Source organism: Lissotriton vulgaris, chromosome 7, assembly GCF_964263255.1.
Source record: "Lissotriton vulgaris chromosome 7, aLisVul1.2, whole genome shotgun sequence".
Lineage (NCBI taxonomy): Eukaryota > Metazoa > Chordata > Amphibia > Caudata > Salamandridae > Lissotriton > Lissotriton vulgaris.
In genome coordinates this window covers 849,203,667-849,226,465 of record NC_141695.1, presented here as the reverse complement: position 1 = coordinate 849,226,465, position 22,799 = coordinate 849,203,667, and the positions used below count along the sequence as shown (strand labels likewise).

Genomic DNA, 22,799 nt, shown 5'->3' with positions numbered 1-22,799 from the left:
TTACCTAAATCTCCCTCCTTCAATTTTACCGATTCATAAATACCGAATCGGTAAAATTAGGTATTTATGAGTCGGTAAAATATACTTACCTACATCTGGCCCCTAGAGTCTTGTCACTAACTTAATTGAAAATTCTTGCTGTTTAGAATCTTTTCCAATCTATGGAGCAAGATAATGCAAGTGTTTATAGAGGCATTTGGATTCCTTTGATGGAGATTTGACAAGCCATTAGTTCAACTACAAGTATAACTGGAGACCATATCACCACAGGAAGGCAGCAACTGGTGCCACGCACTTTGTGAAAATCTGGCGTGCAGATTTAAGTCCAAAGGTGATTGAGCAGAAGTGGTAGTGCTGCCCTTCCACTGAAGAGCAGAGTTACTTTATGTTGTTTAAGTGTATGGCATGTAAAAATATGCATCCTGAACAACCACATAGGTAAGTTTTTCACCTTCCTGAAGCATCAGAATGACTTCCTGGATGATCACAATTTGAGAGGATTGTTTTTCAGGAGCTTGATAAAAACTCTGGAGTTCAGAATTGGTCTCCATTGTCACATTTGCTTTTTTATTTAAAGGAACCTGGAGTACTTCAGCCTCTTTAGGATTTTTTGGGCAGTCTCTAATGCTCCTCCTCTGAGGAGGAAACAAATCTCCTATTGCAGCTCCTGCAAGTGTAGTTGATGTTCCTTCTTGGGTGGATGACTTAGTGGTATTTGTGCAAATTCAAGGTAGTGTCCTGAATGCACCTTGTGCAGCAGTCAACGGTCTAATATTACGGATTCCCAAGCGGATGTAAAGTGAAAATCTCCTACCAGCTAAATAGGTTTGGTATGGCAAGGGGCCAACTCAGAAAAGTGGATCTCTGTTCTAGTTGTCTTTGGTGTGTGATACCCTTCTTATTTCCAGAGGTTCTGCCATAGCCTCGTCTTTGGCCTCTCATATCCACCTTGGCCAGAAAAATAATAGGATCTCTTTTGACCCCCATACTGGGTGAAAGCTCCCCATGAGCGTCTGGAGTAACAAAAAGCAGATAAAATATGATGCCTATACAGCAAAGTTCAACAGGACCATGCAGTGTTACATTTTTTAGGTGCATTGCCCACATGTTTTTCAAATAGTGCTTGTCTTGAGTTGGACTTCCAGGCAGAAAGCTATAGAACATAGCCACCCTTGTCTTCTTAGGAGCGTGCACGCTGCCAGTTAATGGAATTCTGTACTAGGCACATCTATTGCTGCATCCATGATGGAGGTGATGCATTGGCCCCCTCCTTAACTTTGGCCTTGGCCTCGTCTCTTCCGTATTCTGAGATCAAATTTATCAGTGGTGAGATGGCTTAAACATCTATCAGTCATAAAAGCCACGGATGGCTAAGTCATGTGCATCTTTTATAGAAAATGTTGCCATAGAATTAAACCCTATGAGACAGTTTATAGTTTTTGGCCGTCTCAGTTAGGTGTTGATGATGTTGACATGAGCTGCTGCCATAATGATGGAATATGACTTAGGATGGTCCGCCACCATGGATGGGGTTGAATCCAGGACCCTATCATTTTTCCCCAAATGGGGCCTTTCTGCCTGCACCGTCACTGATGCCTTCAAGGCTATGTGCACTCTTCACAAAGCCTTTCATCACCTGGGCCCTGCAATCCTACAGCCTTTTGTTACTCCCTATGTTCCGTCACGTTCCCTTCGATCTGGGAGCCTCCAGCTGGCCTCCTCTACCAGAGTTAGGAGAGCCCGTTGGGGAGGCCGAATTTGGGAGTCATCCTCCATAATTGGCATGGTCAGCAACTGCTCGACATAGGGTACCAGCTCTAGGGAAGAGGATGGATTGAAAACACTTATCCATGCCCTGACCTCTAAGGTCCATGAAAAGACCCTCGACCTCGAAGACACGAACAGCCATGTGAGAAGATATCTTGAGGAAGTGGGGTACTTTGATGTCAAAGCAAAAGCCTTGGATGCCGCAAAGTTCAGGGGCTCGAGGCTGCATGTGTTAGCAATGAGTGCCTTTGGGGTAGAGTGCAATGGTGCCTAATATCAACTCGGATCACGATAAAGCAAGGGCCCCAAAATAGGTATATCCTGGTCACATAGCAACAAAAGAGAGAGTGAGGGATTATTCACCGTAGTGAGCGGAAGGTACTCCTTGTCCCCAGGACTGATATATTGTATAAACAAAAGAGGAGTATCACCAAAGAAGAACTTAGGGAGGTTCTGAATGGGATGTCAAAAACAGATGGCCGAGTGCCATCCGGGTGTGCTGCAACACCTGACTACAGTGGAGCTCGTTTTTGGGTGTGGAGTGCAAGCAAAAGTGATGTTAAAAATTGTCCTGGTATGACTTATAGAAAAAACTTTATTCGAAAGATACTGGACAATGATAAAAACGAAGTGTAGATACTGATGGGTGATAATGACCAGTAGTATCTATGTGTGTGTAAAAAAAGGGTCCTTTTTTACACACACATAGATACTACTATCATTGTCCAGTAGCTTTCGAATAAAGTTTTTTCTATAAGTCATACCAGGAAAATGTTTAACATCACTTTTGCTTGCACTCCACACTCAAAAACCAGCTCCACTGTAGTCAGGTGTTGCAGCACACCCGGATGGCACTCGGCCATCTGGGTGGACCCCGATGATGAAGCATGTCACCAACCAGGCTGGTGAGTGAGGGGTTTCTAAACAAAAGGTCAACACCCTTTTGCTTCCTTTTTTGACATCCCATTCAGAACCTCCCTAGGTTCTTCTTTGGTGATACTCCTCTTTTGTTTATACAGTATCCAGGTCACAGCCAGATCCGGTAAGGAGGGTGAAGGCTTCCTGTCCTTCTTGGAGCTGGGCAACTGAGAAGTGTGTGGTCAACATCTCTCTGCTTAGCTCTGAGGAGTTCCAGTCCCTGGGCCTCGTGTAAGACATCTGCAGACATATGCTATTATTCTTTTTGATGAGCGGGAGTTTGGAAGACAGATGATGCAGACTTCATGCTCATTATTCCAGGACTTATTCTCCTCTCAAGAGGAACATTTATCAAAGAGTTCTGGCATGGTCACCCAGTATTCAAGCCAAGGTGAGCTAAGCTTGTAAGGAAAAAAAGGGAAAAATGTCTCCTAACTAAGTAAAAAAACTAAATTTAGTAACAGACGCCTAAACATATTGAAAGACAAAAAAAATTAATTTTCAGTCAAAAGTCATGTTTGAGAAATTCAGGTGTGTACAGGGTTTCTTCTCTGACAGTCGGGGAAAAAAACTAGCACCGAGTCTGCATGAAAAAGGCTGGCAGCTACAGTAAAAAATGTTTAAAGCACAGTGTCAATTTGAGACTGTGTGTGTGTGGTTTCCTTCATCCTACTGAGAGGTCCCATTTTTTATTTGATTTTTCGTTTTAAAATGTTTAAACAGGAGTGTTTTCGGTCAGATGCAATAAGTGACTGATTTTCCTGACTGCGTGTATTTGTTAACAGATAAAAGGAGGTTTGAAAACGTTGCCTTTTGCAAACCTGTTCTCATTTATTGAATGTTTCTCGTATGAACCATGTAGTGTTCCTGCGGTCCTGTATTTGAGTGGATCACCTATAATTCTATTTATGTATATCAGAGAGAATCCCGTGACAGGGGATATGTATTCCTTATGCCCCAGTTCCCTGACATCAGTGGAATGAATGCGGTTCCCCCGAACCTGTGTTTACCTGAAGGCCAGGTCTAGTGGGAGCGCCCCTCGTTTGGGAGGGGGGGGGGGGGGGGGGGGGTACTTGCAAACAATGCTTACCAGAGAGGCCTGTCCTGCACCAGGACTCTCTATCAGGCCTGTACATATGTAATGTCCAAGTCTATCCTTTCCTTTTAAGGCTGAAATTATGTTGTAATGATGCATTCGTTTAGTTAGTACTTCTCCTTTGCCCGAGCTCTTTATTGTAGCACACTTTTAAATCCTTTGCTTGATTTGTATATTTTTCTTGAGGGCCAGAGCTGCTTTCTCGTTTATAAGGGCTGCTTTATAGGGGCTTGAGCACACTGTGACTTGCCAACCCTGCTATCTCGGACCCGTCTTGCTGGAGCTGTACGAGTCCATCTCACCCACACGGTTACATGGCAGGGCGGGAATCGTCCTTGGAACCACTAACATTGATTACAAGTCCCTGATTAAGAACTCGCGTCACCGAACACTCTCTGGCCCGCCCCGCACGCTGACAGACAGGTGGGTGACGGAGAATCCTATTGAAATACTGCTTCCGACCTCAGGCAGCCTGTTACCTGCAAGAATTCCATAATTATTGCCGAAGTCACAGTTATCGCAGTCAATTAAATGTTCAGTTGTATAAGGACTGTGGCCGGATTGAAACAGCCAGGCATGTTTTGTATCACATATGCCACTTTGTACGGCCCTGCGTGTCACAGGCCTTGTTAGGGTTCTGAAGAGAAATCCTGAGGCGCTAAGGTTTCTTACCTCAGCAGCTGCCACGTGCTCGCATCGGACCGTACCATTTATATGCTGCCTCCGAACAAACCCCTGCAAACCAGGGGGCGCCTAAAAGGCACCTCACAGAGGCTGCCTCCGAAGCGCTGAAATATTCCACGGCAGGTCCTCCCGGCATATCTGGATTCTACCCGCTATTCGGAGCACGGCTTTATTACGCTGTAAATTTGCACCTTCTGTCACATAAACGCAAAGTTTTATTGTGCTGTTAGTCTTGACAGAAAGCACTGCAGAAAGTTGTTTGAAAATTAAATCTCTAAAACAAGCTATTTTAAAATGGAGGGTCCCCACTAACTCATGTCTGGAAGTGAGAAATGTCATCTTGCGGAAAGCCGCGCTGCCTTAGACGCCATATGGCTAATAGGGTGCATGGCAATTAGCAGCGCTGATTAATGGCGAGCAGACTTTAATTTTATGCCTATAGCTACAGCCGCATGTGCCACACTGGAGCCAATGCAGCATATCTGAATTTAAAGCTGGGGGTGAGGCCAGAAGGATCCGCGGTACAGCATGTGCTTTTACAGGGTCCCCATCACGGTCCACCCCATCACAGTAAAGCATCTATGGCCCTCCTCGCCTTAAGACACACCCCACTAATGCACCACATCCAGGCACTTCCTCATGCATCATAACAGAACACCACTTAGGCCCAGGGTCCGTCCCTCTGCTCCATCACAGGCCCCGTTGAAGCCCGGGCATCAATACTTCTCGTGAGGTCCCACAACTGCCCCTAACAAAATACAATGGGCCTAATTACGATGTCGGGCGGCAACACCAAATCTGTCCGGAACCGCCTGACCTTAGGTCGGCGTTTCCGACTGCCTGATTTGGATGCGGGCAGTCAGAATCATCCATTCTACAGTACAAGATTGTGCGGCGGTGGAATAGGTCTACAGCACAAGCTTCCATTGTAGAATGGAGGTTTGCAAACATCCCTGCACCGTCTGGCACACAGTGCAGAGTTGTTGAGCGGGGTACCATAGGTGTCCCCAGGCCTCATTGTGGACGGCCAGGGGGTACAGGGCCCTGCTAGGGGCCCCCAAAAACACTTTCCGACAGCATTTTCATGTCAGAAAGGCCGACGTCAAATGGCTGTCGGAAACTGACTATATAATCCCGGCTGTGGAGTCGAGCTTGGTTCTGCCATTAATAGGGGATTATGGTGTGTTCCGAAACACCGACGGGCTCCTTGAGCCCGTCGGTGTTTCTCCTTGAGCCCGTCGGAAGCGTTGCGGATGGTCCCTCCGCCCGATGCATCCACCCGCCGCGTTGTAATGAGGAGGGCAGATCGCAGAGGCAGATGTCGGAAGGACTGCAACCAAGCGTCGTAATCAGCCCCAATGTTTCTTTGTTCCTCCTGGTGTAGGATGTCTGCCGACCATTACTAAGCATGATAGTATTGGGCCCAATAGACCTGCTTCCTGAGTTACTGACTATGTGGAGGCATAGCTTGAGGCTCCATTACATATCCCAATTGAAGCATGGTGTCTACACTCCTCATGTCCCATCAATGACCACACTGAAGCATATGTCCCAATGTTCTCCTATCAAAGCACATAATCTTTCATCCTCCTGATTCTCATGACTGACCTCACCGGAGCACAGTTTCTATGCTTCTCGTGAGCCCTTCTTACTAATGCCGCTGTAACACACTAGAGGCCCTTCCTAAACCCTATTATTATTTCATCCCACTTAAGCACAGTGCCTGTGCCCCTAATAACCCAGCTGTCGGACCCCACTAAAGACCTGCATCCAGGGTGAAAATATTTAATATATTGTGTTTTTCTGGTAAAAAAAAAAACGATCACAAAACAATACATCATTACTCGACAATACCTGGATTTCTCAGAGCATTAGTGGTATAAAGTGTTATTAATATACTGGAAGTGTAAACCATTACAAAACGGTGGCACCTCCTTGATTTACATTAAATTGCAGTAGGTCGATTATTCATGTCGATCATTTGTCCTTTAAGCAGATTACAGCTCAATCGTGCCTGCCGCTAACTGCCCCCTCCTCCCCCCCACTCCAGACCCTGCTCCCTTTGGGTACTAGTGTGGTGTGGAACAGCGGTCGGTACAATAGGGTCGCCTGGTATGACAAACAAATCTCATCTTACTCACCTGCTGGCCATTTAGAGCATCATGATTTTAAAACGATGGCCTTACTCACTCACGCACATTATACAAATAACAAAACCTGCGTTCAATGATCTTTAGTCATTTTGATGCCTTTATTTTTTTCAGAATACAACAGATTAATGTAATAAGGAAAATATATGGTGCAATCCGAATCATGTGATGTAGTATTCCTAATCAGGTGTGGACTAGGCCACAGTGTAGGCTGAGGACTTTGTGATCATAAACTATCTGAAGAATTCAAACACTGCCGGAAAGATCAACAAAAGCTTCCAAACATTGCCCCAATATTACTTTAAGACTATTCCTGCCAAAGCCAACCTCAATACTGCCACAGTTAACCTCACTGTTAGCTTGGCAGACATCACCACTGTATATATGGCACGTCCTCATGTGCCAATCAGACGCAGAGCCTTGTAGAAAAGTCTTTGTTTTAACAATAAACTAATGTTCATCTAGTATTCTGAATTTAATCCATATCTTTATTTACATTTTCAGCTACATCCATATTTTATCCAATCACTTAAAAGGCATCATTATTCCACATTTTCTCAAATGCCACGGGCATAACCATCCAGGCCTTATCACTGGCATGGAGGGATTAACAATTCATCATGGTTGGCTTCATACATTATCACCCAAAGCATTTCGGGCTCTTACAGCCCTTCACCAGGGGTCACTAAAATAAAAGGAATCAAACATTTTACTCAGTTACCATAAAACTGGACTCATCAAAATAACATTAAAAAACGTGCTGTCGGATAAATCTCTGTGCTTTAACCAAACTAATTCTGACATAAATAATACTCATATTCCCCCACCCATTTACATTCACTATCACACACAAAATAAGATTAAATACAATTAAAATCAATATGTGTTTACTTAATTCTAACCCCGTAACCAACAACATAAACCCAATAAAGCTGTGACCGGCAACCTAATCACCTCCTCCACGCACCCTGTAACCACCAACTTGCTCCTTCACCTTTATTTTGCCATCAGACACATTACATGTGACAACCCTCTATTTCAAACTACAGTGGAGGTGTGGCTCACCCACGTAACTCAAACCATGAACCATAAAGAAATATGTGCCATCAGCACTGCTCCAGCCACCTACCTCAACTAATTTCAGTTTTGCCTGCGATAAATCAAAATGATCACAGCCTGTCTGTCCCAAGTAACTGTGAGGGTACCACAGCTAAACTCATGAATCAAGTGTCAGACAGTCTCTCTCAACACTGCTCAAACCACCTTCAACATTGCAATAATCCAATTAAATTCTACCCTTGACAACCTCAACATTGCTCCTGCAGCCAATGTCAAAACTGCCACTCAGTCTCAGCTGCATTACCACAGCTTATGCCGACCTAAATACTGCTGCAGGCACCCTGAACAGTCCCTTCAGTCAAATGAACTTGGCTCACTGCAACATTTGCTTTGACATAGCCAACTCACCTTTGCAACAAGCAAGCTCAATGTGTACCTCCAAATGTAAATGTAGAGTATTTGTAAAGCGCAAACAATTACCCGAAGGTGTCAAGGCGCTGGGGGCCATCGGGAAGATTAAGCGAGCTATTGCCCAGAGTCACATGGTGCTGGACTGATCTGCCGCGGCACCGGGGATTGAACCGTGAGCCCCTGGGTTCCGGAGTCAGTCGCCCTGGCCGCTGCGCCACACCTCTTCCACGATAAATGTAACACTGCACACCATAGCTCATAAATTCACTAACCATGTTTAACCCTGTATCCGGCAATGTCAGGACTATCCAAGCCAATTTTAATAGTTTCCCTTCCAATTGCAATAGTGCGTAAGCTAACCTCAAACCTGTGCCCACAGATATCAAAACCAACCGAGCAATCTTCCACTCCGCTCCAATGGACAGTTTCAAAACTTCCAGCAGCTAATCTCACCTTACACCTGCCAACCTCAACTCTGCAATTATCATTTGCACGAAAAAAAAAGGATTTTTTTTTTGTTCTCAACATAGCATTGGTGAGCTTTAAGAAATCTGTACACATTTTTTAAAAAAAGAGTTTTTTAGGTTTGGCGTGGCAAGTTTTGTGCAGATCGCATGAAAGGAGAGAGGGGGTTTATAAAAGCGACTTTTCACATTTTAACTTTCATAGGATGTTTTCCGTCCAATGTCTAAATAACAGGATGACTGAAATTACACCAAACATGGCCTGAAAGTTGAACTTTGTTTAGTCAAGTGTAAATCCATGGAGTTGTTTTTGAAAAATTAGTGTCTTGGAAATCCTTTAGGGTTGGGTATGAAAGGGTTAAAAAGTGAGAGAAATCTGTACTTAGTCTGCGGATGGGTAACAAGCTTGGCTAGCAGAATATCCGTAAGCACACATTAAAAAAAGAAACAAATCTGAAAGGATGAGAGATTATTCTCCTTACTCCCATTTTGGGTCCACAAACCACACGGAGGTCTAACAGGAGTCCACAACACTGAAAGGGTTTGCAAAACCTATGGCTGGGTCAGTAGACCCTTTCTTTAAACCCACTGGGCAACTGAAATTCACACATTATGGTTAGCTCCTTAATTTATAACTCATTCAACAATTATGCAAACTATAACCCACACACCAAATGAGATAGTGATGATCTCACAATATTTACATCAATAAGTAACGATACCCAAAACAACAACCCAATTAAAAAACACAAACTTGAACATCTAAATAAAACTACTTTCATGGTTTTCTCTTTCATGATGTTAATGGTAATGTGAAATATCACTTCATTTGTAAGATTACTGATGACATTTGTAATTTTATCTCTCACATCAAGGATGAGTCATGAGCATTGCATTTGGTGTGTGAGTTAAGGTTTGCATGACTCTTGTGCGAGTTATGGATTGTGTAGCGTGAGCAGCTTTTGATTTTAATTTGTCTTAATACGTAACCATAAGTGTATTTTAACTGTGTTTTTTCAAGTGAGTAATTTTCAGCATTGGATAATGCCCCAGGCTTGCACCACCTGAGCGTCTACATCTTGTATTACAAATGCTCCACATTTCAACTAGGTCAGAATATGATTATTTTACTTGTGAAAACGCAATCAAAGAAAAAAGAATACAACTTTGTTACAAAATTGTAAATACAACCTTGTTATTTTTGCATAAATTTGTCGATGTGTGGTATTTGAGTATAACGTTTGGGGAGTAAAATCTACAGCCTTGAGTTATCTAGTGGTCTGGTGAGCAGTCTAATGGCATTTCCACAGTGCCCGTTAAAAAGGAAGCGCAATGGGAAAGCCAAAGCCCGTTCCTACACGACATGGATTGTACGTCCATGCCATGTAGGAATGGGGGCACTGCACGCAGGGGGGGCATAACATGTGTCCTCCTGCACACACCCTATGGCCCTGAGGCAACATGAGGCCCTGTAGGGTCCCCTTTGTTTCCTCACCACCACAGTTTTCATAGTGGCCTCACCGCCATGAAAACTGTGGCGGTGAGGAGATTTCTAATATGCTCGGCAGTGCACCGGCAGCATATAAGGGCCTCTGAATGCTGTTCCACCGCCACAGGATCCATGATCCCCAGCGGTTGCGGCGGTCCTGTGGTGGTCTCTCCAACGTATCCGTAATACAACAAGTGAACACCAATCTGGAGGTCCAGGGACCGCCACCATGGGTTCGGTGATGCGTTGGACTGCCAAACCCGTAATCAGGCCCTTAGTCTGCAATGATTGAAAGAGAAAACATCTTTTATTTCTGTTTCATCATGGCCTTTCTCGCTGAAGAATCCACCTTGGACCGCAGGGACAACAGTCTCACTGCCCATTCAAACCATGGCCTCACTGTTTTGAAATCACCATTGGACGGGAGAAGGTACTGCGCTAAATCCATCCAGTGTGAGTGGCCTCCCTCTATGAAAAGTCATTTTCTCACTGACTGCTTTGCCTCCATTGGAATATTCTTTATGCGAATGAGCGAGAGTTCAGAGGCTGCTCAGTTATCAGCCCCCCTGTGAGTAATGGACCCCAGCAACCAGGGAGAAGGTAGCAACAATGTCAGAGTTTAAGAGAAACCTCTTTCTGCAAATCAGCACCGAACCTGGCGCTGCCCTAATTATGCAGATATTGCTGTGGTTTTTTAGTTGGTTTAATGCAAGAAGGATAAACGTATGTCCCGAAATAGCCCCCCGTTCATCTTTACAACCTAGATTTGAAGGAGAAATTCATCTTCCCCTCGCTAATTAAGGGGAACTGGGCCTGTCTTACCTGCACATAATCTCATGCGTGAGCAGGACTCGGCACATCTCTGGGTTCTTGTCTTGTCCTTCGTAAACGATTGCCTGGAAGAAAAAGACCATGGTTCATAGAGGAAGCAGAGAGTAATCATCGCGAGAACAACAGGGACAATAATGGACTGCGTGCTCTTTACAAGGATGAACCCCGCCTCCTGGGCACATTATTCCATGTGCGTTCCCTGGAGTCTGCTGAGAACAGGTACTGAGTGCACCTCACCTCAAGGTGTGACTATGGATATGACACGTTACACTCTCATGTCACAATGTCATGCATTACACTGCTACACAGGACTTATGCGGGCATAATATGTTAAGTCATGGTTCGTGTTGCATTACTGTTGAGGATTCTGCATGGCTCCTATTTCCTGCCTGGTAGTTTATATGTGTTTTAAAAAAATACTTTAATGAAGGACCTGATGGGTCACAGCTGCTGTGACAGGTAAAGCACCATGTCTGAGCAGATTACTATAGTGCAAGGCTAGCAGAACTAAAGTACACTGCTAGAAGGATCAGGCTCTTCCTGGGTCTATAGATAGCACCCGTACTTATTTTCTCTACTATTTCACTCGTTGTATTGTTCATGTGAATGCACCCTTTCTGGTTAGGTAGCCCTCCGTCTCACCCTCCAGATCAACCATTACTAACAATATCCTGTTATAATAGGTAGTGTAATCTAGTAAACTCAGAACTATATAAATGTCTTCAAGCCACCCAATAGCTACACCCCGGTATGTATCTTTATTGTATAAATAGCTCAGCTACTGCTAGAGGCCATGTTTGTGCAATGTAAATCACATCAATAAGCATATATTAAAAAAATGTATGTATGAAAGTTTGTTTGATCACTGGTACAGGGGAAAGACCAAAGCCCGTGTGAAGTAGTCTTGGTTACAGCAACATACATAACAAAGATGCTGGCTGAGCTGTTTACAATTGGTTGCCTGCCATGGGTTCCTTGCACTAGGTGGTGAATTCTTCCTCAGTGTCCTCCTTATCCTGGTCTTAGCACAGACCTACTCTCTTTTTGATATTGGGAACACTGTTTGGGGTGGGGAAGTTTCACTAAACCTGTTCTGAGTCCATGATAATTGGATGGGTGGGGGGTTCGGTTGTCCTAGCAGATAGGGAAGGCTAGCTCAAGGGGCATCCAGACAAACGATTTCTCACCAGCATCATCGCCCGTGTCTTTGTTTATGTAGTTAGTAAAGGAAAGCTAGTGAGTAGTTACCTTGGGATATTAATCGTCCTTTCCTCTTCTATTTTAAAGGACGTTGCCAACTAAGCTAAGAAGTTTAGAACTGGATTACACTACGCTCCAGGCCTGACTCCACAAGTGCAATATGAGGTCCAGGACGTTAGTGAGGGTGTCCTGACTGGGGGCCACCCCCAACCTTTAAAGAAGAGAGAAGATGATGGCCCTATGGGAGAAACTAGTATCCCCTCTCAAAAATGACATCCTATTTAAAGAGGGCTGGCTGCTTAACCCCTTGAAACCCCCTGTCCCAGTGAAGACTACAAGCGGGCAACTCCATCCCGTGAGAGTTCATACTCCCAAGTGAACCTTGGTCTTAGGTCTGCCCTCATTCTGAAAGTAATGCGCGGTCTTAGGTTTGCCCTCATTCTGAAGGCATTGCGCGGTCTTAGGTCTGCTCTCTTTCTGAAGACATTGCGTAGTTTTAGGTCTAACCTCATTCTGAAAGTGTTGCGCGGTCTTAGGTCTGCTCTTATTCTGAAGGCATTGCGCGGTCTTAGGTCTACCTTCATTCTGAAAATGTTGCATGGTCTTAGACGGCCCTCATTCAGATAGCGTTGTGCGGTCTTAGGTCTGCCCTCATTCCGAAGGCGTTGTGCCGTATTAGGTCTGGTCTAATTCTGAAAGCATTGTGCGGTCTTAGGTCTGCCCTCATTCTGAAGTCGTTGTGCGGTCTTAGGTCTGCCCTCATTCTGAAAGCATTGTGCGGTCTTAGGTCTACCCTAATTCTGAAGGCGTTGCATGGTCGTAGGTCTGCCCTCATTCTGAAGTCATTGCGTGGTCTTAGGTCTGTTCTCATTCTGAAGGCATTGCGCAGTCTCAGGTCTGCCCTCATTCTGAAGGTGTTGCGTGGTCTTAGGTCCGCCCTTATTCTGAAGGTGTTGTGCGGTCTTAGGTCTGCCCTCATTCTGAAAGCGGAGTGCGGTCTTAGTTCATCCCTCATTCTGAAGGCGTTGCATAGTCTTAGGTCTGCCCTCATTCTGAAAGCGTTGTGGTCTTAGGTCTGCCCTCATTCTGAAGGCGTTACGTGGTCTTAGGCCTGCCCTCATTCTGAAGGCGTTGTGCGGTCTTAGATCTGTGATCATTCTGAAGGCCTTGCGCGGTCTTAGGTCTGCCCTCATTCTGAAAGCGGTGTGTGGTCTTTTATCTGCCCTCATACTGAAGGCGTTGCGCGGTTTTAGGTCTGTTCTCAATCTGAAGGCATTGCACGGTCTTAAATCTGCCCTCATTCTGAAAGCGTTGCGTGGTCTTAGGTCTGCCCTCATTCTGAAGGCGTTGTACAGTCTTAGGTCTGTCCTCATTTGGAAGGCGTTCTGCGGTCTTAGGTCTGTCCTCATTCGTAAGGCATTGTGTGGTCTTAGGTCTGATCTCATTCTGAAGGCATTGCGCGGTCTTAGGTCTGCCCTCATTCTGAAGACGTTGCATAATCTTGGGTCTGTTCTCATTCTGAAGGCGTTGTGAGGTCTTAGGTCTGCCCTCATTCTGAAGGCGTTGCCTGGTCTTAGGTCTGTCCTCATTCTGAAGTCGTTGTGCGGTTTTAGGTCTGTTCTCAATCTGAAGGCATTGCACGGTCTTAAGTCTGCCCTCATTCTGAAAGCGTTGCGTGGTCTTAGGTCTGCCCTCATTCTGAAGGTGTTGCGTGGTCTTAGGTCTGCCCTCATTCTGAAGGTGTTGTGCCATCTTAGGTCTGCCCTCATTCTGAAAGCGGAGTGCGGTCTTAGGTCTGCCCTCATTCTGAAGGCGTTGCATGGTCTTAGGTCTGCCCTCATTCTGAAGGCGTTGCGTGGTCTTAGGTCTGCCCTCATTCTGAAGGCGCTATGTGGTCTTAGGTCTGCCCTCATTCTAAAGGCGTTGTGCGGTCTTAGATCTGTGATCATTCTGAAGGCATTGCGCGGTCTTAGGTCCGCCCTCATTCTGAAAGCGGTGTGCGATCTTAGATCTGCCCTCATACTGAAGGCGTTGCGCGGTTTTAGGTCTGTTCTCAATCTGAAGGCATTACACTGCCTTAAGTCTGCCCTCATTCTGAAAGCGTTGCGTGGTCTTAGGTCTGCCCTCATTCTGAAGGCGTTGTGCAGTCTTAGGTCTGTCCTCATTCTGAAGACGTTGTGCGGTCTTAGGTCTGTCCTCATTCTGAAGGCATTGCGCGGTTTTACGTCTGCCCTCATTCAGAAGGCGTTGCATGGTCTTGGGTCTGTTCTCATTCTGAAGGCGTTGTGAGGTCTTAGGTCTGCCCTCATTCTGAAGGCGTTGCCTGGTCTTAGGTCTGTCCTCATTCTGAAGGCGTTGTGCGGTTTTAGGTCTGTTCTCATTCTGCAGGCATTGCGCGGTTTTAGGTCTGCCCTCATTCAGAAGGCGTTGCGTGGTCTTGGGTCTGTTCTCATTCTGAAGGCGTTGTGAGGTCTTAGGTCTGCCCTCATTCTGAAGGCGTTGCCTGGTCTTAGGTCTGCCCTCATTCTGAAGGCGTTGTGCGGTCTTAGATCTGTGATCATTCTGAAGGCATTGCGCGGTCTTAGGTCTGCCCTCATTCTGAAAGCGGTGTGCGATCTTAGATCTGCCCTCATACTGAAGGCGTTGCGCGGTTTTAGGTCTGTTCTCAATCTGAAGGCATTACACTGCCTTAAGTCTGCCCTCATTCTGAAAGCGTTGCGTGGTCTTAGGTCTGCCCTCATTCTGAAGGCGTTGTGCAGTCTTAGGTCTGTCCTCATTCTGAAGACGTTGTGCGGTCTTAGGTCTGTCCTCATTCGTAAGGCGCTGTGCGGTCTTAGGTCTGTTCTCATTCTGAAGGCATTGCGCGGTTTTAGGTCTGCCCTCATTCAGAAGGCGTTGCGTGGTCTTGGGTCTGTTCTCATTCTGAAGGCGTTGCGTGGACTTAGGTCTGCCCTCATTCTGAAGGCGTTGCCTGGTCTTAGGTCTGTCCTCATTCTGAAGGCTTTGCACGGTCTTAGGTCTGCTCTCATTCTGAAGGAGTTGCGAGGTCTTAGGTCTGCCCTCATTCTGAAGGCGTTGTGTGGTCTTAGGTCTGTTCTCATTTTGAAGGCGTTGTGCGGTCTTAGGTCTGCTCTCATTCTGAAGGCGTTGTGCAGACTTGGTCTGTCCTCATTCTGAAGGCGTTGTGCGGTCTTGGGTCTATTCTCATTTTGAAGGCTTCGCGGTCCTAGGTCTGCCTTCATTCTGAAAGCGTTGCGTGGTCTTCGGTCTGCCCTCATTCTGAAGGCGTTCCGCGGTCTTGAGTCTGTTCTCATTCTGATGCCGTTGCACTAAGTAGCATTTTGTCGCTGATGCAGATCTACTCCACCCTGGCACACTGCTCCCATGCCACATCACTGGTGCGGCTTCAAAGTCAGTGCTAGAGCTCACGCCCTGGCACCCGTAACACTTGGGGGCTTGGTTTGGTATCCCTCTCTTCAGAAAGAGGAAGTGCTCCCTCGCCCCGCCCAGCTCCAACACTCCAATCACAGGCTGAGGCAGCTTCATCAGTCCTCTGTGATCACGGCCATTTTAGACTCGAGATTGGGAGTGGGGTCCAGGCTGCCTCAAATTACTCTATCCCTCCTGTTTGTGGGATCTCGAAGGACACTCGCCCCCCACCCTCCAACCACAAACCCTCCACCCGGGAGGAAAATAAGGGAACCTGCTTTCGTCTGGTGCGCCCCTGGCCTGCCTGAGAAGGGAGCCAGCAGTAGCAAGCACCTGGTGCCCATCTGGCTTTGATTTCCGTTACAGATGCATTTTAAATAATACATCGATTGCTTTTTCTCAATAATGTGTGCGTTTGACTAATGTATCTTTACATAAATGTTTCCCTAAAGTATGCTGGTGCTTGTGAGCAATAAATTGTGCTGAGCAAAACCAGAAAATAAACGTGCATAAAGAAGCAAGGCAGTGTGCTATACCGAGAAATTATGAAGAACATTAGTCACTAAAGGATAGCCCTTTCCTAAAGGTCCTGAAGAAAATGGGGTCTATTGAACAGTATGAGCGAATGGCACTTTTGATTCTCCTCGCTGTCTTAGGGCCTTCAAGAGAATCTTGACCAGACAATGCAAGCAACAACATAAGTTTCTTTGATCAGCCTCATCTATGGCCGGGCAGTCAAGGCTTCATTCAAAGGTGGTTGTTGTAGATACAACGTAAGATTGATCACAGATAGTACGGTGGAGCATCCATTCAGATGTATGTCTCGTGAAAATAATACCTTTTCATACATGTTTTGAGAAACAAACTAGACTGCAAGGATCACAAGGTCTACCACTGTCGGTTGAGGTGTTGAAGAGTTGTGACTCTAAACATGTCCAAAGCATTTCTATGGGGCCAGAAAATGCGTCTCCATGTAGCACGGTGTAGAGTAGTTGTCCTGAGCCCTACTCCATGGGCTCAAAATTGCAGAATTTTTCTCCTGTTTACTCTTTGAGTCCAGTGTATGGAGAAAGCGTAAAAGTTGTGGCCCAGACAATCACAACAGTGTCTTTGCTTCTTTGGGTCAAGGCAGCTCAATGCACTTAGGCTTCAGTCAGAGTTAAGCTTCCTAGCTGGGGAAGGAGCTGCTTCACAGGGACTTCGATTTTTTTTGTTGGTGTTAGGTTTCTAAGTGTCAAAGAGCCTCTCTTGACTCCCCCTTTCATCTGGACTACCTGGAAACATACAGGGGTTTGTATCTTAACACTGTCTGGTCTGTCCAGTGCCAACTGGTCCTCACGAGTCTGTATCTCTAGATGGATATGGCCTAGGGTCGTTGGTTCCCAGAAGGCTAACAGTTGCTGACTACGCCTACTGAGAAAACTTCACAGTCTGATTTCTCATCACCCACTACTTACAATTAAATCCATATTACACCACTGGATATCTACTTTTTGGGGCTTTTTTATGATAACTTTTAGGCTCAATGGGCAAAGGAACGTGGAAAAACGAAACTCAGCAAAGAAGTTTCAAGATTCAGCAACCAAGAAGCATGCACCTTCACCACAGGTCACCATTGAGCAAGGCCAAGCCGCAGGTCGAAGAAAAGTACTAAAGAAAGGGAGCTTTGCATAAGGGAAAAAATGAATTGGCGAATAAAGAGATAGAGTATGCAAGTAGGAGTCCTGCAGTCCTTGTTTGCGTTCCCTAACCCCTTTGCGAATCAGCCCACAACACCTCCATTAGGAATATACTGGAAATATTCATATACAATTAGTACAAATAGAAAGGACTGTATCCTCTTTTCAGTTTTACCAAAATTGATTAGACTTTTCATGGCTGATTCACAAAGACATGGAAAAGTACATAAATGAGTATTACTGTAGTACTACTTGCTGTGATCCTGAATAATTTTGTGAATCAGTCCCACTATGTGTCAGGCAGGGTCACATGTCCCTTGTATTGTACTTTCTTGACTGTCACTCTCAAAAAGTGATTGGTCCCCCAGCTGAAATTTATAAACTCCAAGCAGGGGGAGCATCCCTTTATGGTGCCGAACTCTGGGGTCACTGTTCACCCCATTCCTTACTGGTGACTGAGAACACATTTATCAGGCGACTGTTGGGTCTCCCAAAATGTACGCCCTTGACCCCACTTAGGATGGACTTAGGGATTGGTCCCATCTCAGACTTAATCGCCTCTCGTCCTCTCCTATTCTGGCATCGTATTTGGAGTAAGCCAGAGTTAATTAATTATAGGGAGGAATTGAGGGATGTTATGTGTAAATTGGGGGCTACTAACCTCCCATGGCTGTCCTATGTTAGGAGTTATGATTTGCATTGGAGTATGGTAATATGTGGTTAACTCCAGAGGAGACTTGCTCTAGCATCTCAAAAAAAACCTTAGTTTCAGCCTTTAAGGATTTTAAGTTAGCCCAATTAACTCGAAGTTCGATCTCATGCTCCTTGACATCAAGGTTTCTGGATGTGAAGCAGCAATATAAACTAGAAACGACCTTGGACAGTATTCAACCATTCATGGCAAAAAAACTGTTCTTACAATTCAGGCATGGCACTCTTCCATTGCGTGCATTTACAAATAAATGGAAGGGTGCAGTAAAACTAGATTGTTCTGGCAGCTCCGCTTCGGAAGAAACTGAAAACCATGTAATGCTTTTCTGTCCTGCATATCATAGGTCTAGATGAAAGTGGGTCCTCCAACTATGTAGAAATTTAGGGCGTAGAAATTATATCGAGGTTTTTAGGCTACTCAAATCTGAAACGTTACCATTATTCGTAGTCGCTACCTCGAAATTCCTCTTCGCAATGTGGTGCATGCGCAGAGGAATCTTAAAGGGGAAAGAGTTGGGCAACTGATGATGCTGCCATGCCTACTGCCCTTTGTTGTTCTAAGGTATCGCCCAGAGAATTTGATGATAATAATTGTGTTTAATTTGGTTACGTAGGAATGTAACTTTTTAATGTTTTTCCTTTTAAGTTATTTTTTTAACAAGAAGCCTAATTAAGTATGAAAATGTATTGATCTTGTTTTTAAATAGTTGTATAACTTTCAATTAAGTGACTTTTGTGTTATGGACAACCTGCAAGCTATTACCTCGGGGTCAGGCACTCATTCTGTGCCTGTTAAAGTTGAGTTAAAAATCTAATATATCCCTGTCAATTAAGGAATGGTTGTTTCGAACTTTTATATTTAACCGTTCTCCTTATTGTAAAAAAAAACATTTATTTTTCTTTTATTTTATTGGATGTAAAATGTATTGTGATTTTATGGCTGTAAAGCCGAAATAAAGTATTCTTGACTGACTGACTGAATCAGCCCACAACACCTCGATTAGGAATATACTGGAAATATTCATATACAATTAGTGGAAATAGAAAGGACTGTATCCTCTTTTCAGTTTTACCAAAATGGAGTTAGACTTTTTATGGCTGATTCACAAAGGCATGGAAAATTACATAAATGAGTATTCCTGTAGTACCACTTGCCATACTCCTGAATAATTTTGTGAATCAGTCCCACTGTGTGTCTAGCAGGGTCCCATGCCCCTTGTATTGCACTTTCTTGACTGTCATGTACCTCTTGCTTGTACCACTGAATCTATCTCTCCATGCCACTTCAGGCAGGGTCAATGGTTTCTGGGACACAGGGCAGTATGTAGGCCCTGGCTCCATCAGTGGTTCGTCATGATGCAGAAACTGGGCCCTTTAGTGTCTTCTTTGCAAATCAGAAGGATACCACAGGCAATCTCTTGAGTGGGGCATCTCCACACAAATTCTATTCCACCACTGTTCATCCTTTATGCACCAGAAGGTGGAACTGGGTTCTGAGCAGCGGAGATCTAGTTGTATGGGACCTCATCCCCACCTTCCTCCAACAGCGGAGAAACAATGAAGGAGATCTGAAGCGAGAAATCCCCAAGGTGCTGGTCCTCTTTCTGTAATTGCAACCTCTGGTTTTGTTTGTAACAAGAAAGACTACAATCTGGTCTACCCACCACATAAGCCTCAAGGAGGTGCCACTCTGAGTCAATGGCAAGCTGTATAGTAGTACAGAGTGTAACTTCACCCAGAGGCGAAGCCTCTTCATCTCCTGAGTAAATCAAGTCCAATGACCGCTGATAAGGGGAAGCCCTCTGTGATTGGATTGGATTGAGATCACAATAATCATAGCGCACATCGGAATGAATGTGGAAGGAAGAATGATCCTAATCCATCTCATGATATGGAAGCTGAATGTAAGGTGCAGGATAGCAATGCCCACAAAGAAACCAAAGGGTCAGCCTATTTCTATTTCATATTTCTTTCTGTTCCTTTTTGTACCCTGGCATGTCTGAAGGGCAGCCCACTAAGTTACTATAGTAGTTTGGTGTCGCATGGGTACCAGCCCCAGGTAAGTTGAATTTTCACTATAAAAATTCACCTGAACTGACTGGTACTGAGTAGCTTCTCAGTATCAGTCAGTTCAGGTGAATTTTTATAGTGAAAATTCAACTTACCTGGGGCTGGTACCCATGCGACACCAAACTACTATAGTAACTTAGTCCTTCAAAGGACTGTGAACATAAGCAGTTTAAAGAGTTACATCCAGATATGCTTCTGCGGGCATCACACTGTTGCTTCCTAAGCAGGTGCTACCTCTTTTTTCAAGGCAAAGACTAAGCCTGGAGCCTTGCAGATGCTCTGCTGTTAGGCCCCACTACAGCTGACCTTTCCTAAGTGGAACCTCCAGCAAGTCCCATGAGTCGAGAGTACAGAGCACAACAAAGCACTACAAAGCACTCACTAGATCGCAACAGAAGAAGGGTGCCACCAAAATCCACCTAAAAGTGACAAGCACACTTTCTCCTTGCGACCACGGTTGTGTGCTCACCACTGCAGGATGCTCCGCCCCCCTAGCCTCGTCCTTGCTCTGTACCAACTATCTTCCATTTGGCATCATGTTGAGCACATACCTGTCATCTAGCGTTGCCGGTGAAGTTTACACTTTACCAACAAGTTGGAGAAAAGTGGGAAATGTCATCCTCTGCACTACACTAGCTTTTGCAAAGAGACGTTTAACCAACCGGTCCTCCAGCTTTGCTGTTTCCCTGCTGCTGGATATCCTTTCAACTAATGGCAGAATATGTAGTAGCTGGAAAATACCATCTCCAAAATGGGTACAAGTTGGTGTGTAAGAGAAGGGAGCTTCTGGGTAAGGGGAGGAGGGTGGGGGCAAAGGATCTCGGTACTATGCAGGGACCTCACTAGGGACAAAGGCCGTAGCCTTAGCGGTGGCAATAGATGGGGCTCTGATCAGGGATGGGGAGGGCTGATAATAGTAGTTCAGCCGCTGCTACAAGGGGCCCTGAGCAGCGGCAAGAACTGTTTCTAGAGACTACAAATGCATCTAAAGCCGTCCCTTTTGTCAAACATGGCAAGCACTGAAGTTCATGAAGTTTCAATTTTCAGAAAACAATTATAAAACGTTGTGATTCAGTTGATTCTGCATATGACTAATGACTCCGTTCAGTGCCCAGGGTGATGACACAAGAGTCTTTGAGCTACTATCAAGCACTTCCTGACTCTGGCTGGCCGCACAGAGGTGCAGCACCAGGAGGCTTGCTTGCTAGTCTGATCCAGAACTCAAAGAAGGTCCTGAGTGGCCGTTTAAGCTCTTGTTTCCTTGACAGCTCACATCCCCAGTTTCCCCTTACGATTAGAGCTCTGTATCACCAACTCCCTTACTGAGCCTAGTGCCCCACCTGATCGTGGTACCATTGATCCAGCAACACAAGATATCCACCTTAAGATACCATGAAAATCCTAAACCAGGAGACAAAACAGGTTTCCTGACAGAAGAAATGGAATGCTCCAACTTAGAACGTTCATATGAATGGTTTGTATTTATTTTATGGAGTTTAGTAGTATTTTCAACGGGATCACAATTAGCCAGTCAGAGTGAACAGTACATAAGGAGTTATAAATATTGGGGAGAGCATCACTGTCCGCATTGTTTATAAAGTTCATTATGAACAGCGCATTGACCGAAATCATTGTAGTGATCTGATATTAACTTTTGGACCCAGTTTTGCTTTTCCGGGAGCCATTTAGAGACAGGTGTATCTTATGCATAACAGCACGATGTGTTGACTGCATTAACTTATGATATTACTTCAAATTTAGACGTAAATGGAAAATAACAGACAGAAACAGTGTTTCTGCATGTTTTTCCAGACTGAAAGGTTCAAAATAACCCCAGATTTTTGCTGGGCCAATGGGCAGGGATTTCCCATGCATACGTGGAATTAGTGCATTCTTGTGGTACAACCACTTTTTCTAAACCGAACACAGAAAACAATTTTCTGCAGATTAGGGATGCTTTTCTCAACATCCTGAGCTCTTGATGCGTTGAATGCTTGTCAAACTGTGTTATTTCTTTTATTTAGGTTTTTCTTTTTACTGTTCATGTATATTATAGGTGTTATTAAAGGGGTACATTCTTAATAGGTCTATCTGAAAGGTCCATATTTATTTTAGTTACAGCAACTGTGTCATATTGTATCTTGTCTCAAACTTCATAACACCTCCTTTGTACTAGGCCGCACCTGCTCGTCCAAGCTACCAGGAAGAGTAAAGGGGCATTGGAGGTCAACTTTTTATCTCCAACCAAGTACACAACATATTAATTAGTTAGTAAGAAATGTCTTCTTTGATATTGTTAATTGGTAGTTACAATTTCACACATCTGAGGTAACAAGCAATCATCCACTGAAGTAACATGTGTTAGACATTTGTAAACACTGAAGTACTGTGTAGCAAATATCATGTATTATTCTGCACACCTTTTTTAAAATGTGGCATGTCTAGACCACCACAACAAACACCTGTGTTTTTTACAATGGGATGAGGACCTAATCTGCAGAGTTTAAACAATCTTCAGATCCGCAGGCCTGCAGTGGATCCGAATGTATTATAGTAGTAGGAAACGTACAACTGTTGACTGTTAAGAGCAGCAAACCCCTCCAGGTCATCGCTATATGTTGCCATATGATTCTTTTAAAAACTGCGATACTAATTAACGAGTCCGCAAATACGTTCTGGAGACCTAAATAGTTAATCCATATAGTACGGAAAGAAAAATGATTTTCTTAAACCACGTTCTGTCTTTTTAGAATTCCTTCAGGTATTTATAAAACAACCTTGTTTGGGGTTCAGTACTAGGCGAAAACCAAAGATAAACTACCAGCCCAACTTAGAGCCAAC

The 22,799-nt window shown here is 44.7% G+C and overlaps 1 protein-coding gene across 2 annotated transcripts in view; it reads right to left on the bottom strand.

The window, feature by feature from the left end:
* EBF1 (EBF transcription factor 1) overlaps window positions 1-22,799 on the bottom strand; it is a 797,810-nt gene that overhangs the window by 718,754 nt on the left and 56,257 nt on the right. For both annotated transcript variants that reach the window (XM_086931219.1, XM_086931220.1), the window contains exon 5: window positions 10,861-10,934. In XM_086931219.1, the coding sequence (XP_086787345.1) occupies window positions 10,861-10,934 (74 nt within the window). The remainder of the gene's footprint in view (window positions 1-10,860; window positions 10,935-22,799) is intronic.